The sequence below is a fragment of the Colobus angolensis genome, unplaced genomic scaffold (genome assembly GCF_000951035.1).
Source record: "Colobus angolensis palliatus isolate OR3802 unplaced genomic scaffold, Cang.pa_1.0 Scaffold230, whole genome shotgun sequence".
Lineage (NCBI taxonomy): Eukaryota > Metazoa > Chordata > Mammalia > Primates > Cercopithecidae > Colobus > Colobus angolensis.
Window position 1 is genome coordinate 6,424,491 of NW_012115489.1, and position 20,863 is coordinate 6,445,353.

Consider the following 20,863-nt stretch of genomic DNA (forward strand, 5'->3'; position numbering starts at 1 on the left):
CCTGGCTTCTTCCTCCTCAGTCACTTCGTTTCTTCTTGTTTTGTTTTGTTTTGTTTTTGTTTTTTTTTGAGAGACAGAGTCTTGCTCTGTCGCCCAGGCTGGAGTGCAGTGACAGGATCTCAGCTCACTGCAACCTCTGCCTCCTGGGCTCAAGCAATTCTCCTGCCTCAGCCTCCCAAGTAGCTGGGATTACAGATGTGTGCCACTGCACCTAGCTAATTTTTATATTTTTAGTAGAGACGGGGTTTCGCATGTTGTCCAGGCTGGTCTCAAACTCCTGACCTCAGGTGATCTACCCGCCTCAGACTCCCACAGTGTGTGGGATTACAGGTGTGAGCCACTGCACCCAGAACGCTCCTCGGTCACTTCTAACAACTGTCCTCACTTGAGGAAGCTGGCCTTTCTCCTGTACCCTGTTTTACCAGTTGTCTTTTTAAAAAGTAACTTTCCTCCAAATAACTAATTTTATTCATATAGCACTCCTCAGGAGCTCAAATAATTTTAATCATTTTTTAAGGCAAAGAAAATACTTTTTACATTTGCTAGATGTTTATTTGCAGAGCTACATAAATGTAACACCGTTAGAATGGGATTCTTCCTACTTTGGGAAACTACCAAAATAGTCACATACACTCTCACACACATACACCCCAAAGAAAATACATCCAAGAACGTGGTCACAGTTTTCAGTTTTTATCATTTTAAAAAATTATATCCCAGCCCTCACATGTAAGACTGGTCAGTTTTTAGAATCCTCAGCCATATCAAGGATATAGAAGGGGTCCAGGATAGAGACCAATGAAGAAATTTCTTTGAAGAGAATTATAAGTGCTCAATTCAGCCTTCTTGGACAAAGGAGTTACTACCTTCTACTTTGAAACCCAGTGAACTTCAAGGAAACCCTTCAGAGAACTTTGAAATGTGTTTTCTACAACCATTTAGTTGGGGAGCCTGGAGAGGGCTGCTGCCATGCGATCTCCCTGAACTTGTTTATTTTTTCAGGCCAGGGATGTGGGAACGTTTCCTGAGGACCACATGTGTGACACTCAGGACAGAGTCAGCATTAAATTGCCTCCAGAAGTAAAGAAAATCTCAGGACAGAGGCTGGATACTAGGGGCTAGGAAATAATTACAGACTTTTTTTTTTTTTTTTTTGAGACAGGGACTCTCTTTGTCACCCAGGCTGGAGTGTAGTGGCACAATCAAGGCTCACTGTAGCCTGGACCTCCCAGACTCAAGTGATCCTTCCACCTCAGCCCCCTGAGTAGCTGAGACTACAGGCACACATCACCATGCCTGGCTAACTTTTCTGTATTTTTAATAGAGGTTTCACCAGGTTGCCCAGGCTGGTCTCAAACTCTTGGACTCAAGCGAATGGCACCTCTGAGCCTCCCCAAGTGCTGGGATGACAGGTAGGAGCCTCCGAACCTAGCAGAAGACTGTTTTAAATTGAGATGGATCCATCAGATACCAGGGAACTACAGGAGAGGTAACCCAACAGAGAACCTCCAAAGAGGTCATACAAATGCCTGAGAGAGAAAAAGTCAGGGTCCAGGGATTATGAAGCCAGCCAGCCAAGGAAGAACCACCCCATCTCCTCACTCCTCACCTTTCATACCTCCAGTCTACACTTTAATCCCACTAAGGAGTTAACTTGCAGTTCACAGTTCCAGAAAAGTATAAGGAGAAAGCTGAAATCAGAGGCATTGTGCCCTCTCCACTGCCAGCTTGCAGTTTAAAGCAGGCCCGAGCTGGAAGAAGTGAGTTAAGATTATATTCTGATGATTACATAGGACTGCACATATTATTTATTGAAATAAAACTGTTTTCGCAACCAATCATGATGAAGATATTTTCTGTTATCTATGAGTAATCTAAAAATATATGGGTCAGGTCAAGTCTTCATCCTAGGGCACTAGGGTATACTCCCACCATATAAAGACACAAAAGTAAAAGCAATGTTTTAATCTCAATCCAATCCACACATGATGCTTATTCTACATACTCATGTACATGAGAACCATTTTTTCATTGCAACTTTTCTTGTCAAAACATCCTTCTGCTTACAAGGAAGATTTTGCTTAAGTCCTTCTTTTTTTTTGAGACGGAGTCTCGCTCTGTCGCCCAGGCTGGAGTGCAGTGGCATTATCTCAGCTCACTGCAACCTCTGCCCCTCTAGGCTCAAGCGATTCTCTTGCCTCAGCCTCCTGAGTAGCTGGGATTATAGGCATGCACCACCACGCCTGGCCAGTCCTTCCATTCTTAGTTCCTGAGGTTATTCATAGTCTTCGCCCTGTGCTTCTCTTGTATTATGATCCAACTCCTTCGTTAAAAAAAAAAAAAAAAAAAAAAACAGAAAAACACCTAAATATAATCCATATGTGAAATAGCCTCTTTCTCCAAAACAAATTCTTCAGTAAAATAATTCTATAATGTATTAGTTTGCTTTTGTTACATGAGGTTATGCCATTATAAAGGAAAGTTTCAATTACAGGCGAAGTTAAACTCTGCAAGCAACCCAAAATTCAAAAAGGACTGAATAAGTCAATCAGGTAAAGACAAAAGAATGGCTCCTTATCATTCAGCTTTCTTAACCACCTTTCTAAAGTTTCCTCCATCCCCACTGTCTATTATGCTCATGGTGTCCTTGTCTTTACACACTTATCACTATCTGTAACTGCCTATTATGTCACCTTCCACACACATACATACAGTACATGCATACATGATTGAAATGTCAGAGCAGGGTCTTTGTCTTGTTTTCCACTTAAAAGTTCCTGGGCATAGAATAGCTTTTGACACATAGTGGTCACTAAATAGGTATTTGCTTCATGAATGAAGGGCACCATTTAGTCAGTAAAAATAGAAGGGAACCACAGAATAGGTAAACTTCCGAAAAGTGTCTAGTGTTGTCTTTAAACTAAGCTCCCCATTCCTCACTGCCCAGTCTCCCGACCTCTTGGCAAACTGGTTTTTCTTTGATGCTCTAACATGAGAGAGGTTTGTAAAAAGTAAACACTAGCCTAAATTTTGCCAAATCCAGAATTTTACAATATATCTTCATTCTCTTTGGCTTCAGCCACATGTGACTGATTGCCCCTCTCAAACCATCCCCTTTCTTGGTTTGTGTGACTACGTCCAATTCTAGTTCCCTGAGCTAATTCTGCAACCACTGAAGTCAACTGTCAACTTTAAGAGGGCAGGAACCACGTCTGGTTTTGCTCCCGCTGTATCTCTAACATGGCTTGGCACACAGTAGGTGCACCGCACATACATATGTGAACAAATGAACTTCTCCCTCTCTCTATTTGTCTCCAATGGACAACTCCCCACATCTTACTTTGAGCCTCTAAATTATCTTTTGTTTTTGGAGTCTGTAAATTCACAAATGGTTTCCATCAATACTAAATCAAGGATAGTTACTGAAGTTCATTGATGAACTCAAGTCCTCTTGCTTACTGACTTCTAAATGCCTATCAAATCTCATTATTACCTCATTTCCACGCTTATATTATCTTCACCATTCTAACTCTTAAAATCAGTTTTCATTCACAGTTGTTACTTCCACATGTAGATATCCAGTCCTGACTTTCCAACTCAACTGCTTCCTGAACACTTCCCTCCCTCCTGGTGTCCCCACAGGTATGTCAATAAAACCCAACTTTACTATTTTCCCCTTATTATCTCTTTTCTATATTCCTTATCGTTCTATATCTCAATGGAGCAACCACCTCCTCCCTTTTGTCCAGAAACCTAAGGCATCCCAAAACACCTATCTCCCTGTTATTTTTGAGGCTTGCTGTATTAGACACAATGCTGTTGTTACATATATGATCTCATGTAATCCTCACACACCTTATGAGATGCAGAAAATCATACAGTAAGAGGAGCTTGGAAGTTAGCTACTCACTTGCACATTCAAGTTTTAGATGAGAGAACTCCCCAGCAGCCCCACAGCCACTGCCTTAGTCTGAGTCATGATTTTCACATGAACTGTAAGAACCTGTTACCTAGTTTGCAGCTTCAAGACTCATCACATGCACACTAACACTTTCCACATTCATCTTGCTAAACAACTATTCCTAACATTCTGCTTTAAATCCTCCATAATTTGTCAAGACAAATTCTTCACAATCTGATCGCTGCTTTTCCCCAATTCTTTTCTTACCAACCCTACAACCACCTTCTTCTAATCTGACAAGCAGGGTGTCTGCAGTTTCATAGCTATGCCCTCCTCTGACTGGTTACCCTTATGTCAGCTGTTTCATTGCTGGCAAAGCCACTTACCTCCTCTCTCATCATGATTGCTTCAAGTCTTCCCTGGTTCAGCTTAAATCTTAGCCTGGCTTCACCTATTAAATGACAAACTCCTTTCCAACGCTCTCACAGCAACTGGTGCATTTATCCATTATTGTGTGTGTGTCTGTGTGTGTATATATATATATATATGAACAATATGTAATTATCTGTGTCTCAATTAGAGGTGAGGCCTCTGAAGAAATTGTACTTTCAACTTTGGCTCAATAGTTTACTGAATGAATCTGCCTGTTACTACTTTTTATTAAGTGCAGGGAAGTTACTATGGGAGTTACAATTAAGGTATGGTTCCCAAAGGTTTTCAATGCCATAGACTCAACCTTTCTATTTATTTATTTTTTTGAGGCAGAGTTTCGCTTTTGTTGCCCAGGCTTAAGTGCAATGGCATGATCTTGGCTCACCGCAAACTCTGCCTCCTAGGTTCAAGCCATTCTCCTGCCTCAGCCTCCCGAGCAGCTGGGATTACGGCATGCACGACCATGCCCGGCTAATTTTTTGTATTTTTAGTAGAGATGGGTTTCTCCATGTTGGTCAGGCTGGTCTCCAACTCCTGACCTCAGGTGATCCGCCCACCTTGGCCTCCCAAAGTGCTGGGATTACAGGCGTGAACTACCGCACCCGGCCACCACAGATTCAACCTATCAGCCTTTCTAATTTTGTAACTTTACAGAACATAACCAGTTACATGTGTAAACAGGTAGTCTGCTTTATTTGACAGCTGGGGGCAAATCAACCTGACTTTGTGAACAGAGATGGGAGGGAAGTAGGGGCTGGAGTGAGGCTTTTCAGGCAGAGGACAGAGTTGAAAAGCACATGGGGTACTTAGGAAAAATAAATTTAACATTTATTTAACATTAAATTTAATTTTTGCACACCTAAACGTAACACTGCAGAAAAAAGCATAATTTCTGCTGAAAAATTTAAAGTATAATGGGTACTTATACATAACTTAACGCAGTACTAAGTGCTGTTAAAGACAGAAATATTGACAATAGGTGGCGTGTGGTGACTTTTCCCAGTAATCCCAGCACTTTGGGAGGCCAAGATGAAAGGATCACTTGAACCCAGGAGTCCAAGATCAGCCTGGGCAACACAGTTTAACTCCATCTCCAATGCAAAATCCACTGCTTATTTTGTTTCATTTGAAAATTTGGCAGAGTCTGGCTCTGTTATCAGGCTGGAGTGCAGTGGTGCAATCTTGGCTCATCACAACCTCCGCCTCCCAGGTTCAAGCGATTCTCCTGCCTCAGCCTCCCAAGTAGCTGAGACTAAAGGTACATACCACCACACCCAGCTAAATTTTGTATTTTTAGTAGAGATGGGGTCTCACCATGTGGGCCAGGGTGGTCTTGATCTCTTGACCTCGTGACCCGCCCACCTCGGCCTCCCAAAGTGCCAGGATTACAGCTGTGAGCCACCACACCCGGCCTCAAGGGTTGTTTACATGGAGGTCAGGGTACTTTCACAGCCTGGGCAACAAGAGGGAAGGTACTTTCACTAGACTGAAAGTCTAGTCTATCTTCGCTTTAAAGTTTGGTAACGATAGCCAGGACTTTGGGAGGCCGAGGCGTGTGGATCACGATGTCGAGTTCGAGACCATCCTGGTCAACATGTTGAAACCCACTCTCAACTAAGAATACAAAAAGAATTAGCCGAGTGAAACTCCATCTCTACAAAAAACAAAAATTAGCCAGGTATGGTGTTGTGCATCTGTAGTCCCAGCTACTCAGTAGGCTGAGGCAGGAGAACCACTTGACTTGAGCCCAGGAATTAAGCGGCTGCAGTGAGCTGGGATTGTGTCATTGCACTATCTCTAAAAGAAAAGCAATGGCAACTGGATTCTAACCATACATCCTTTTTTTTTTTTTTCGAGACAGTTTCGGTCTATTGCCCAGGCTGGAGTGCAGTGGCACAATCTCGGCTCACTGCAAGCTCCGCCTCCAGGCTTCACGCCATTCCCCTGCCTCAGCCTCCTGAGTAGCTGGGACTACAAGCGCCTGCCACCATGCCCAGCTAATTTTTTGTTACTTTTAGTCTAAGACACGGGGTTTCACCGTGTTAGCCAGGATGGTCTCGATCTCCTGACCTCGTGATCCACCCACCTAGGCCTACCAAAGTGCTGGGATTACAGGCGTGAGCCACCGTGCCCAGTCCTAACCATGCATCTTTAAAGTATAGTCTCACATTACAGGAAGAAGCCCAAGAGAGATTTAATCAGCAGGGTTTCTTTACCAGTGAATGTTCAGAAGCTGAGACCTGAAGGGTAAATTAGGAGTTAAAATAGAGGATGAGAGTAGCAATTGGGTAGCACATTATAAAGCCTTTCCAGGTTACACGTAAAAGGGATACCCTTCCAAGGCCAGGTTAAGAACCTCAGATGTTATTCTGAACACAGTGGAGAATTATAATTTAAATAGCATGACTTGGCTCCATCACTATTTTATGTAGCTCTTCTAGCATTCATGTTCCCTTCAATTGCCCCTGCCCTCTCAGCAGTCGGTTGACTTTGTCCCTTCATTTCTTAAAAAAACCCCAACCCTATCAATAATCCACCAAAACTGGGAAGGCATGATAGCAAGTTTCAGTGCTTGCTTCAGCACAGAAACACCCAACAAGTTGATTTAGTTGAGGGCTAAAAAAATTCGACCAAGTAGTCCCACATCATTGCCTTCACTCTACAAATCTCAGGGTTTTTACTTGATTTTCCTTTATTTCCTGCTCAATCTTTACTTGTACCCAGCCCTACCTTTTCTCAAACCTTATTGCTGAGTCATACCTAGCAGGCTTTTTTCACTTAGCTAGTCACCTTACAGACAGCCCACAAGCCAGGTGTGCCAAGTGAGCATTACAGATACTAGGATAAGATCATCTTTTGAAAAACAAGCCACCTAAATCTCTACCCGTATGTTCCTAGTGGTACTCTGAGGCTCTATGTGACTAATAATCATCCTCCTAAAGTCATGACAGTATAGCAAACGAACATGCTACTAAAGGTAATTTAAACATCATGCTCTTTCAAATTTACTCGAACGTCTTAAATGCCCATCTATGCCACATGAGCTGTGCTATTTTAATCTGCTGTATTGTCTTCCAGTGCCCTCTGCTTCAAGGACTCCTGGAATTCTGCTTGTTAGTCATTGCCTTAAATCGTGTTACAACCCCAGTCCAAAGGAAACATTCTAAAAACAGTCACTTAACAAGTAAATCTGATATTAAGCTAGCACAGTCCTTAAACCTACATTATTTCACTGATACTACAAGTCTAACTGATTAAAAATACCTCAGCACACACCAGATATGTATTTTTTAAAACCAGAACATTTATTGCATGACTAATCGCTGACATTCTTAAGATGAACTGGATGCTGCAACAGCTGCCCTCTTGGGTTTAGGTGTTGTTCCTTCACGGAATCCATGCCTGCACGATGTCAAAAACAAGAACAAGTTACTTCAGCAACATCGATAAATCAATTTTAATTTTTGTTCAACAGATTTCAACGCGCTTATCTCAGTTAAATGCTGAAATCAGTACTGCATTCATATGTTCAGACATTTATTTTTACAGCATCACTGATAAGCTGCAATTCTTTCCTTCACTTTGCTTAAAGATACCCATTTTTGGATACAGTTAATCGCAATTGCAATTAAGGCTCAAAAACTTATTTGGCTATACTAGTCAAGGGCCAGTATGTTTGTTCCTACTTGGCAAGAGATCAAAGATTATTTGTGAAAATGGTTCCCCATGCTGAGAAGAGATCACAACTGCTTTGACTAAGCAAGGAAAAAACAATGAGCATGTTTAATGGCAGACATTTTCTAACCCAAGAGCTTTGCATTTTAACTAACTTAACATCCATATCTACTCTTAGAGAGGTCAACTATCCTACTTTTAAAAGCCTGGCTTCAGTTCAAGCTCTTAACTCCTATATCGTACTAACAGACCATTCAACATTAAGCCCACAAAAACATATGACCGAGTGCAAAGAAAGTTGCTTCAGCACATGAACACATCTATGGGTGTCTACAAAGCCCTGAACTGCCTTGTTATCTTCAAAACTGGACACTCTGGAGAACTGAGTGGGTAGAGGCTAGGGATTCTGCAAAATATTCAGTTTTGCACTGGACAATACCACTACGAAGAATTATCCAGCCCAAAATATCGACAGCTGAGAATTGCTGAAATAGAACATAGTAAGGGAAGGAGCACCAGCTTTAAAGTTAAGTCTGCATCATTCTGAATCTTAGTTGAGATCTTAGGTGGGTTAATCTCTTATAAACTACTGTTTAAAACGCAGGTTCTCTCAGCTAAGTCTAGGGCGGAGCTGAGATTCTGCATTTATAATTCTAAGGCCAGGACTCTTGGGTAACAAGAGCTTAAGGCAACAGCAGCAACCAGGGCTGTTTTCTATAACACTCTTGCCCACGGCCACTATACTGAAGATTGAACAAAGCCTGACTCCCAGATCTTCTTTACTACTGTCTTGACAAATTCTGACACCAATTAAAGATAAACCTAATAAATATCAACTCTTTGGGACCCTGGCTCAAACAATGCTCCTGACATTTAATTTATACTATTGTTTAGTGAAAAAACTAATAAAATCCAAAGTAACTGATCTCAAGGTTACAGTGGCAGAGGATAAAAGTTTTCAACATCTGGCCTGGGGTGGTAGGTCACGCCTGTAATCTCAGCACTTTGGGTAGGCCAATGGCTTCAGCCCAGGAGTTCTGAGATCAGCCTAGGTCATGGCAAAATCCCATTCTCTACAATAAATACTAATTAAAAATTAGCAGGGCATGTGGCACCGCACACCTGTAGTCCCGGGTACTGGGCGGCTGAGGTGAGATCACCTGAAGCTGGGGAGACTGAGGCTGCAGTGAGCCGTGATCGTGCCACTACACTCAAGCTTGGGCAACATAGTTAAGCCCTGTCTCAACAACCACCAAAAACAAAAATGCTTCCAACAACTCATCCCCAGCAACCATCAGAGTAGTGTTCTTTTTACAAGTAAACACGAGGGTTTCATTCAAGCCCATAGGATCAATTATGATCGAACATACAAACTGTACCTGAATCTGCGGTATACAATTTTTAGGTGCCTCATTCGACCAGTTCCGGTGGTATTTCGTCTTTTAGCCTTGGCACTCCAGTTATCTAAAACAAAGTTCAGAAAAGATTTCAAACGGTTTTCCCCCACACACCTTGTAGGTATTGTTAACACACGAGTTTTATGCCATTTCATCGGCATACAGATGTACAAGTTTTAAGATAGGCACCAAATAAAGTTCAAATCTATGCCCCCACTTAAGTGCAATACAAACAAAAGCTAACACAGTTAGTCTGAAAAACGTTACTTACACTTTCTCTTGCGCTTGGCAGGGTAGCCACATTTGCCACAGGTCGACTTCTGAAGGTGGTAGGCCTTAGAGCCACAGCGGCGGCACAATGTGTGCGTCTTATTGCGACGCTTTCCAAACGATGACGTTCCCTTCGTCTGCACATTAAAGGAACAGATAATTATGAAACGTGGCAATTTCTAGATTTACTCGAGTTCTCCGGAAAACCAAGTACTCATAAAATCTAAAGGCAATCATAGAGGTTGGAACCGTGGGAGAAGACTCCACGAATTCCCAGTCAGAGACCACTACCAGCATTTCACGTTACCTAAACCCCTCCACAAGAGTTGCAACGTTCTGAAATATACCTTATCTTTATAGACTCCGGCCAGACAGAATCACCAATGAATTATTTGTTACACACAGCCAAACATTCCCAAACTCCTTCCTTCAGCTCCCAAACAAGGCTAGAGCTGTGAAAGGTCTCCAAAGGTTGTACCGAAGCAAGGGACGCAATGCGGCTCTAGCTCCACAATTACGGCGGGATCGGTCCCCCAAGCACCAATTAGCAGCCATTCTTCTGGCTCTTGAGGGCCACCGCATGCCTCTTTTCTGCCCACCAGTTCCCCTTATCCGGAATCTTGACAGCCCCCCAAGGACAGCAGGCAGGGAGGCACAAAGAACGAGGATGCAACGCGATTCACACAGACCCTGCTCACAACTCACCATCTCGCTTCTGCAGCCGAGACCAGAGAGACCGGAAGAGAAGGCACTTCCGCTATATCACGCTCAGAAGCTTCCGCCCAGGGAAGTACTTCCTGCGGAGCGCTGTGCAGCGTTCCCAAGCGTCCGTCGCCATAGTGTCGGTGGGGTCAAGAGGAGGATGCGGTACCAGGCGCGGCCAATCGCATCTTCAGGGCCGGAAAGGTGGGCGGGACTCTCAGTTGGCTGGCGACTGGCTGGCCGAGTCTTCGCCCGACCCGCTTGGACCATAAGCTGCTTTTCGTGCCGCTGTTGCTGGTGCTACTGTTAATGCTGATCGGTTTCGCGCGTTAGCAGGCAGATCTGTTGCCATACCGTGGATTACTGTCGTCTGGGCACATGGAGAACCTGGAATGCGGGGCTGGCCCTGCTTGGGGGTACACGCACCGACTGAGCGTCCCCGGCGTGTAATGACCCTGTGCGTCTGGGATCATCCCTATTCAGGAGAAAGCAACTTCTCCAGCCGCCTCCTCATTCCGATCCCGGAAGCTTTTGGCCGACGCTGACTCGCCCTGTGAGAGGTCACGAGGAGTACGGAGGCCTGGAGCTGGAGCTTAGAATGTAAAGGGAAAGGCAAACAGTTATTTTTTGTTATTGTTGTCGTTACTGTAGTAAATCAGAGGCAAGTTATCTGATCCCATATTTCATTGTGCCAAGGAATCACACATGGAACTTGTTCAATAGTTTCCAGGGGCCTGGCCCCGTGGCTTAACGCCTGTAGTCCCAGCACTTTGGGAGGCTGAGGTGGGCGGATCTCGTGAGCCCAGGCGTTGGAGACCAGCCTGGAAGACATAGGGAGACTCTGTCTCTACAAAAAAAAAAATACAAAAAATTAGCCAGGCGTGGTGGCGTGCGCCTGCCATCCCAGCTACTCAGAGGGTGGAGGTGGATGGAGGTCGCAGTGAGCCGAGATGGCGCCATTGCACTCCAGCTTAGGTGACTGAGTGAGACTGTCTCAAAAAAAAAAAAAGAAAACTAAAAATAAAATGTTGCCGGAGCTACTTTTCTTTCTTGGAGGTTCTAGGAGGGAGAATCTGTTTCCTTTCTCAGCTTCTAGAGACTGCCCAAACTCTGGTTTATTGCTCCCTCGCATCTTCAAAACCTGTGCTACTGTAGTTTCCCCCCTGTTTCTGTGGGGTTTAAGTTCCACCACCCTCAGTGGATGCCTGAAACCACAATACCAAACCCTATATATACTGTTTTTTCGGTACATGTGTACTTGTGATGAAGTTAGATTTATGAATTAGGCACCATAAAAGATTAACAACAACTAATAGAGCAATCATAACAGTATACTGTAATAAAAGTTATGTGAATGTGGTCGGTCTCTTTTTCTGGAAATACCTTATTATCCTGTACTCACCTATTTTTAAACCATGGTTGACCATGGGGTAACAAACCCTGAAATCCTGCAAAGGGAAACCTTGGATAAGTGGAGACTACTGTAGGCTTTCTCACATTGCATTACTGTTTATTCTGCATCCCTCTTATTCTTTTCCTTTTATTTTTATTTGTAGTAGAGACAAGATCTTACTATGTTGTCCAGGCTGGTCTTGAACTCCTGAACCTTCCTGTCTTGGTCTCCCAAAGGGCTCGGGTGCCCTGCCACTCCTCTCCTACTTTTAAGGCCCGTTGTGATTACATTGACTCCACCCAGATAACTTCCTTAACTTCCTTATCTCCGGTTTGGCTAATTAGCAACCTTAATTCCCTCTGCAATTATAATTGTCCTTTGCCACATAATCTAATTTATTCACAGGTTGAGGGGATTAGTACCTTGTTATCTTTGGAGACAGCCATTATTCTGCCTACCACAGGGGCTGTGAGAAATGAGGTCAGTGTAGAAAGGGTAGGACAGATGTCAACCATTAAGGAACCAAGCAGTGTGACAGGCATTATGTCAGTCTCTTTACTCCAGACATTGCCAGAATTGAAGACAGGAGAGAGAATTATTTTTCCTCCTCTCTAGTGTGAGGTGGTTCTTTTTGGTGTATGTCAAACCATGTAAATTTTGCCCTGGTCAAGCAAACTCTTGGCTTTCTAGAGGTCTATGAAGGCTGGTCAGACCCTCCAAGTTTCTATGCAATTGCTAGGTTTAGGTCAGGACTAGAGACTATATCAATATTTTTTTTTTTTTTTTTTGCGACAGGATCTCACTCAGTCACCTGGGCTGGAGTGCAGTGGTGCCATCTCGACTCACTGCAACCTCTACCCTCCCGGGTTCAAGCAATTCTTGTGCCTCAGCCTCCCAAGTAGCTGGGACTACAGGCACACGCCACCACACCGGGCTAATATTTTGTATTTTTAGGAGAGATGGGGTTTCACCATGTTGGCCAGGCTGGTCTCGAACTCCTGACCTCCAGTGATCAGCTGCCACTCAGCCTCCAAAGTTCTGGAATGACAGGTGTGAGCCACCATGCCCAGCCAGGATTAGATCAATGTCTGAAATGGTTGATCTAAGACTGTTAGCCTAGGCATTCACCCCTTGACATTTTGCTTTTTGGCAGTGACAGAAACTATATTAAGTCCTGCATCCATGGTTCTGATACAATCAAGTCTCTTGACCACCAGGACACAGCACTGAGACCGGCATCTTTTTATTTCTACAATACATGAAACTACTGTTGACTTTTGTCTTGAAAACATCACATAAATTCGTTAGCAGCAATTCAAGGGAGAATTTTCTATACATTCATATCTATGATAAAGTTTAATTTATGAATTAGCACAGTAAGATTAGCAACTAATAAGGCCAGTTGCAGTGGCTCATGCCTGTAATCCCAGCACTTTGGGAGGCCGAGGCAGGCAGATCACCTGAAGTCGGGAGTTCGAGACTAGCCTAACAAAAAATCAAAAAACAAAACAACAGTAATAGAGCACATTTAAGACTTTTAGTCCTGTGTTATTCATTCCGATTTGAGGTCTATACTTTCAATTTTGTACCTCCTGGCTATATTTTATGTAATAAAGAACATCCTGGTTACACTCACCCTTCCCCCAACTCACTTCCTTTGCATTCTAAGGCTGTACTATGCAAATTTCTGTTATCAAGAAACAATTTTTTTTTGCTCTTCTTGCCCAGGCTGGAGTGCAATGGTGCGATCTCGGCTCACCACAACCTCCACCTCCCGGGTTCAAGCGATTCTCCTGCCTCAGCCTCCCAAGTAGCTGGGATTACAGGCATGTGCCACCATGCCTGGCTAATTTTGTATTTTTATTAGAGATGGAGTTTCTCCATGTTGGTCAGGCTGGTCTTGAACTCCCTACCTCAGGTGATCTGCCTGCCTCGGCCTCACAAAGTGTGGGATTACAGGCGTGAGCCACCATACCGGGCCATCAGGAAACAATTTAAACTAGACAGCCTGGCATGGTGGCTCACACTTGTAATCCCAGCACTCTTGGAGGCCAAGGTGGGAGGATCACTTGAGCCCAGGACAGCCTGGGCAACTTAGGGAGACCCCATCTCTACAAATAATAAAAAAAAATATGGTTCATGCCTGTAATCCTAGCACTTTGGGAGGCTAAGATGGGAAGATTGCTTAAACCCAGGAGTTCGAGACCAGCCTGGACAATATAGTGAAACCCTGTCTCTACAAAAAAATTTTTTTTTTTTTTAAAAGAGCTGAACAGGTTGGCACAGGCCTGTATTCCCAGCTACCCAGGAGGCTGAGGTGGGAGGATTGCTTGAGTCCAGGAGTTTGAGGCTGCTGTGAGCTATGATTGCACCATTGCACTCCAGTCAGGGCAACAGAGTGAGACTCTGTTTCAAAACAAAACAAAACAAAAACTTCTAGAAGGAAGTTTAAATTTCAATGCTAAGTTTTCCACTTCAAGTGAACACTTTTTTCCCATTAGCTTTGAAATCTCAGAAAGGTTATTGTGAGAAAGCAGCATACTTAAGGTGGAGCATTGGAGAGGAGATTGGTGGTTTGAGAGACCTGTTATTAAAGTACCTTCCTGATCAAGTTGAACAACAACAACAAAAAACTGGCAATCTTTATGACAGTGTCAATCAAATTGTGGGCCTGAGGTGGGATGCATCACTTGAAAGCCATACTTTTGAAATACATATTTAAGAACTCTTACCTAGAATATGATGGTGGTTACCAGAGAGAGGCTAGGAGTTGCGGGGAAGGGAAGGGTGCTGGTCCAAGGATACAAAGTCACAGACAGAAGGAATGAATTATAAGTATTGAAGGTGATGTATATGTTAATATCAGTGAATCATTCCACACTGCATACATATAAAATTACTGAATATCCCATAATTATATATGATTATAATTGGTCAAAATAAATAAAAATTTTAAAACTCTTCAATTTTATAAAACTCTTACCTAATATTAATTTTTAATATCATATGAGGATTTTCTTTTTAAAGAGTCTAGGCTAGAGTTACTTACTACAGCCTCGAACTTCTGGGTCAAAGCAGCTCTCCTGCCTCAGCCTCCCATCCCGAGCAGCTGGGACTACAGATGTACACAACCACGACCAGATAATTTTTACATTTTTTGTAGAGACAGGGTCTTGCTGTGTTGCTCAGGTTGGTCTCAAACTCCTGGTCTCAAGTGATCTCCCTCAGACTCCCAAAGTGCTGGGATTACAGGCATGAGCCACCTCGTCCAGCCAGGATTTTAAAATACTTTTTTAACCTTGGAGATACCAGAATTGGATTACTCATTATCCTTGGTTCCCAATAGCATTGGTTCATGCATGTTCTGCTTTTATTTACACATTAGCTATTTACCTTTAATAATATAGTAGCCCTGATAAGCCCAACTCCTACATTGTAGGATATCCATGATCTCCTCCTCAATCCCATCCCATCCCCAAGCTTCCCTTATGTGAGATAACCATCATTCTGAATTTCATATTCATCATTCTTTGATTTTTGTTTTGTAAAATTTTAATGACTTCATGTGTACTCTTAAATGTAAGTGTGTGTTTATTTGAACTTTTAAAAAAGTTGTCATATTATATATAATCCTTTGGGATTTACAGTTTTTCCTTACTATTGTTATGATTTCTCTATATTGTGGGTCACTGAAATTCATTCTTTTTGAATGCCATGTAATATTATGTTATAAGAAATATCAGTTTATTCATCCAGTATCCTGTTGCTAGTCATGCAGAGCAGATCACTTTCAGGTTCTTGTGAACTATGAAGGAGTAAATAAAGACCAACCAGGTAATTTTCTTAAAATAAATATAATAAAAAATCAAAAATATTAAATATTAAATAGTAATGTTTAAGGTGGAAGTATAAATTTCCCTGTAATCATATTCTCAGAGATAACCAGTGTTAAAGTTTGGGATATCTCTTGACTGTCTTCTTTAAAATATAATGTATACCTGTATACACATATTGTATACATATACTATATACACATTAACTTTTTTAAAACACAAATGCAATCTATAACTTGCTGTTTCCATAGCAATATATCATGGATATCATTACTTGTCAATATGTAGAGATGTACTTTATCCTTTTTAACAGTTCTTTGGTGTTTCACTGTCGACATGTCAATATTTATTCCCTAAACCTCAATTTTGGTTATTTTCAATTTTCTACTATTGTAAATAATGTTATAATGCAGATTCTTGTACATACATCTTTGGGTATTTGCTTCATTATTTCCTTAAGATAATTTCCTAGAACTGGAATTACTGTGTTGAAAGATATGAAGTTTTATTTTTATCTGTCTTCAACTTTATTTATTTATTGCTGTATATTGCCAGATTGCCCGCCAAATATTAATTAATAATTTACAATCTTGGCATCATAGTATAGTTCTCTGAGCAGGGAATACCTAGTCCAACCTGAAGTTCAAGAGCGACTTCTTGGAGGAGGTGACCCTGGGTCTGAGTCATGGTGAGAATTTATCAAGCCTTCAAAAGAGCAGATAAATAATCCACAAGGACCCCGGATCAGAGAGTGCTCTGAGCTGGGTTGCCCCACTGTGCTTGTATCTGCACTCTCCAACACTAGGCATCATTGACATGTTAAAGCTTAGCCAAATAAAATTGTTCTTTGTCATTCTGTTTTCAACTTTTACTTATTCATTAGGATGATTTCATAATCCATTTCCTGGTTTAGAGGAAACAGGAACAATGGCTACTGAAAGTACTCCCTCAGAGATCATAGAAAGAGAACGAAAAAAGTTGCTTGAAATCCTCCAACATGATCCTGATTCTATCTTAGACACGTTAACTTCTCGGAGGCTGATTTCTGAGGAAGAGTATGAGACTCTGGAGAACGTTACAGATCTCCTGAAGAAGAGTCGGAAGCTGTTAATTTTGGTACAGAAAAAGGGAGAGGCGACCTGTCAGCATTTTCTCAAGTGTTTATTTAGTACTTTTCCACAGTCCGCTGCCATTTGCGGCTTAAGGCATGGTAAGTTGACTTTGTATACTTTCTAGGGTGAGAGGGAGGGGGCAGACTTTCTGAAAAATAAAGAAAGTTGTTGCCTTTTATTTTTGTTAGTCTTTTTCCAGAGATAATTTTCATTGAAATGTGAAATAGGGAAAAACTGGAATTTAAAAAGTTTCTGAAATTTAACATCTTATTGGTTTACGGAATTGATAATTTGTTTTTCAGACTGTACTCAAAACTTGCAGTTGTTTTAATGCTAACGTAAACTGCTCATTATACTGACCGTAACATGCTGAACTCTCACAGTTGGAAGGAAAATACTGTTAATAATAACACAATCCAGGGTTTGTTTTTCAAGTAGGTGAATTCGTGGATATTTACAGTGCCAAGACCACAAGCTGTATCTTTCGCTTAGTATAGCCATTTTGAAAATACAAGGAAAATAATTTTTAACACATAGATGGCAGATCAGTAGTTTCATTTTTCTGGTGGTAAGAATGCCAGCAGCAGCTGTTTCCCGGAGCAATTCCAGTGCTAATTCTTAAATGGTTCAAAGATAACTAGTAGTCCATGAAAAAGCAATTCTTCCAGTTGCTTAGCAATTCTGTAAATTACTACTAGGACTAGGTGTAGCTCCTTTTCTAGGAATCTAAAAAAACATTCAAAATTATTTTAAGGGATGTTAGAGGTAGAGGCTCAGTTAAAACGGTGAATGTTAATGATACCTAATGTAGGACAAGATTTATATGTTTAGAATTTTTATTTATTATTTCTAAAGCACACTATTCCAAATTAGAGCCATTTGTTTACTGAATAGAAAGTATTTGTGATCAGATTTCATTAGCAATGGCCCCAGGATACGTGAGTCTGTTGTGAGTCACAGTTAAGTCCACAAGTAAACACTGTTCATACGATTCAAATTTTTTGTTTTACTCACTTACCCTGGAAGGTTGCTGGGAAGGACTCAAACTTTAAGCAAGACGGTGGTGTGATCTGACAGTGGTTTTTATTTTTTAGTGGAAAAAAGAAAGTTCTGAAAGTTGATATGTTGACATGCAAGTTATATAGGAGGTATTAGGTATTTCTGTCCTCCAGTGAAATAAGAGGCGGCTGGGCAATCCCAGCAGTTTGGGAGGCCGGGACAGGTGGATCACCTGAGGTCAGGAGTTTGAGACCAGCCTGATCAACAAAGTGAAACCCCGTCTCTACTAAAAATACAAAAATTAGCTGGGCATGATGGTGCATGCCTGTAATCCCAGCTACTTGGGAGACTGAGGCAGGAGAATCACCTAAACCCAGGAGGTGGACATTGCAGTGAGCCGAGATTGTGCCATTGCACTCCAGCCTAGGTAACAGTACAAGACTCTGTCTCAAAAAAAAAAAAAAAAAAAAAAAAAGAAGAGGGATGATGCTTTGAGGCCTCAGGAACTCCAGCTATTATACAGTTTCTTTTTCTTAATTGGGAAAAACAATTCTTTTTCTTTTCTTTGCAGAAGTTTTAAAACATGAGAACATAGTACCTCCTCAATCTATGGAGGCAAGCAAGAATTCAGAAGTTGCTTTTTCTCCTGGAATAAAACAGCCTGAGACCCCTGAGATCACAGTGTTCTTCAGTGAGAAGGAACACTTGGATTTGGAAACCTCTGAGTTTTTCAGGGACAAGAAAACTAGTTATAGGGAAACAGCTTTGTCTGCCAGGAAGAATGAGAAGGAATATGACATGCCAGAAGTCACATTATCATATTCAGTTGAGAAAGTTGGATATGAAGTTCCAGCAACTATTACATATATAAAGGATGGACAGAGATATGAGGAACTAGATGATTCTTTATACTCAGGAAAAGAGGAATATCTAGGATCTGTTGACTCCCCTGAAGATGCAGAAGCCATTGCGGAAGAGGAGGTTTATGATGACCCAGAGCACGTTGGATATGATGGTGAAGAGGACTTTGGGAATTCAGAAACCACAGAGTTCTCCGGTGAAGAACCAAGTTATGAGGAATCAGAAACCACCCTTTCACTGGAGGAGGAACAGGAGAAAAGTATAGAAGGTATGGAAATACCTTGCATAGTTAGTCAGGCAACAACTTATTAAGTTAATAAACTTGCCATGACATAATGGGGCTAGGAGGATGACAAAGGCACAGATGTCAGCAGAAAATCAACTACCAAGGAATTCCTTGTGCCTCTCTAACCTGGAATCTCCTTGAGGTAGGTGTTGACTTAAAGGAGCTCCCAGGACCTAGGAAATGATGGACAGCATACGCAAAAGTAAATATTGATTGTCAGTTTGTAAATTTCTGTAGTTCGTATAAGGAGTTGCCAATCATTAGTTTCCCATAATACGTACAAGGAGTTGCTAATCATTAATTTCAGGCTAACCTATTCCTCAGGTTAAACCACTTTGGTTATTTTAGTGCCTTTGTGACCAGAGAGCTGTGGGGATTACGTGTTTGACTATTTAAGTCAAAACAGTCAGTAAATGGCTAAGATCCCAAAATATTGTTACTTGGTTTGATCCAGTCCACATAATGCCCTCTTGATGAGAATTATATTTGTATCTTGAATCTGAATATTTCCTTATTTAAAAAAGAATGTCTTTGAGACACGGTCTCACTCAGGCTGGAGTGCAGTGGCACGATCATGACTCACCACAGCCTCTAACTCCCAGGCTCAGGTGATCCTCCCACCTCAGCCTCCTGAGTAGCTAGCATTACAGGTACCTGCCACGATGCCTGGCTAATTTTGTATTTTGTAAGGATGAGATTTTGTCATATTGCTCAAGTTGGTCTCGATCTCCTGGACTCAAGTGATCTGCCCAGCTTGGCCACCCAAAAGGCCGAGATTACAGGTGTGAGGCACTGCACCTGGCCAAATCTGAATATTTCTTAATGAAAATTCAAAATGAGAAGTGTTTCATTGGAGTGATATTGCCTGGGAAAATAAACATCACTAAGTTCTGAGTAGAGGATGAAAATGTAACTACCATCTCACATTCATTTCAAATCTTGGGGACTCATCATCCACTTATGGGTAGGAAGAGAGTCATTTCTTCCTCATCACACCTTATATTAGTTTGTGAGGGATGCTGTAACAAAATACCACAAAATTGGTGCTTAAACAATAAACACAAATTTCTTGTGGAGGCTAGAAATCTGAAATCAAAGTACTGACAGGGTTGGTTCCTTCTGAAGGATGTGATCTGAAGGATCCTAGCTTTCCTGGTGGTTTGCTGGAAATGGTTGACACTCTTTGGCTTGTGCAAGCATCCCTCTGATATGTCTTTACCTTCAAATAGCCTTGTCCCTGAGTGTGCATCCCTTTGGCCAAAATAGAAGACACGAGTCATACTGGATTAGGGCCCACCCTAATAACATTATTAAAACTAATTACATCTGCAGTGGCCCTATTTCCAAATAACATCACATTCTGAGGTACTGGGGGTTAAGATTTCAACATATGAATTTTGTGAGGGACATAATTCAACCCATGTCTCTTGCCCCACCCCCAAATAACTTCTTAATACATGATTATTTTGGGGCCCCATTCTTAATTTTTATTTATTTATTTATTTTAGTTGGTGCATAGGGTTGAATTAATTAATTAATTCATTGCATAGTGTCATCATTATTCTGCAAAAATCCCGTTTATCTATTCTGTTTTTTTCTCCATTTCCCATTTACCTTCTTCCATAGGTAACATTCTAATATTGCAATGTGTCTCTTACATATTGTTTTATTTTCATGAAAATTTTTTTTTCTGTATCAGGTACTGACTGGATTTCACCAGGCTGCCCAGGCTGGTCTTGAACTCTTGGCCTCAATAATGCTATATAACAAATCATCTCAAAATTTAGTCACTTCAAACACTGAGAGTTTATTATTGTTCACATGTCTGTGGTTGGCTGGGCAGTTCTCTGGTGTTCCCTGGGTTCACTCATGCATGTGTGATGAGGTAGTTAAAGGCTGGTCTCTCATCTTCTAGCAGGCTACTCTGGGCTTGTTCTCAGAATAGATGCAGTATGTGTGTGTGTGTGTGTGTGTGTGTGTGTGTATATATATATATATATAT

At 41.7% G+C, this 20,863-nt stretch overlaps 2 protein-coding genes across 2 annotated transcripts in view; one reads left to right on the top strand and one right to left on the bottom strand.

Moving 5' to 3' along the window:
- Positions 1 to 7,615: 7,615 nt before the first annotated feature.
- RPL37 (ribosomal protein L37) lies at positions 7,616 to 10,509 on the bottom strand. Its single transcript, XM_011944413.1, has 4 exons — positions 10,381 to 10,509; positions 9,677 to 9,812; positions 9,388 to 9,472; positions 7,616 to 7,735 (listed from the first exon to the last, which is right to left on the bottom strand). The coding sequence occupies exons 1-4, from the start codon at positions 10,381 to 10,383 to the stop codon at positions 7,666 to 7,668; spliced, it is 294 nt and encodes a 97-aa protein (XP_011799803.1). The 5' UTR covers positions 10,384 to 10,509; the 3' UTR covers positions 7,616 to 7,665.
- A 5,833-nt stretch (positions 10,510 to 16,342) lies between these two features.
- The window catches only part of CARD6 (caspase recruitment domain family, member 6), a 14,441-nt gene continuing 9,920 nt past the window's right edge, over positions 16,343 to 20,863 (top strand). Inside the window, exons 1-2 of the mRNA XM_011944414.1 lie at positions 16,343 to 16,813; positions 18,286 to 18,843. Coding sequence (XP_011799804.1) covers positions 16,531 to 16,813; positions 18,286 to 18,843 — 841 coding nt within the window. The 5' untranslated portion in view covers positions 16,343 to 16,530. The remainder of the gene's footprint in view (positions 16,814 to 18,285; positions 18,844 to 20,863) is intronic.

Coding starts and splice junctions, on each gene's coding strand:
- RPL37 (XM_011944413.1), bottom strand. Junction 9,473..9,676: donor TGCCAAGCGCAAGAGAAAGT/GTAAGTAACGTT, acceptor ACTTTGTTTTAG/ATAACTGGAGTGCCAAGGCT. Junction 7,736..9,387: donor ATTGTATACCGCAGATTCAG/GTACAGTTTGTA, acceptor GACATCGTGCAG/GCATGGATTCCGTGAAGGAA.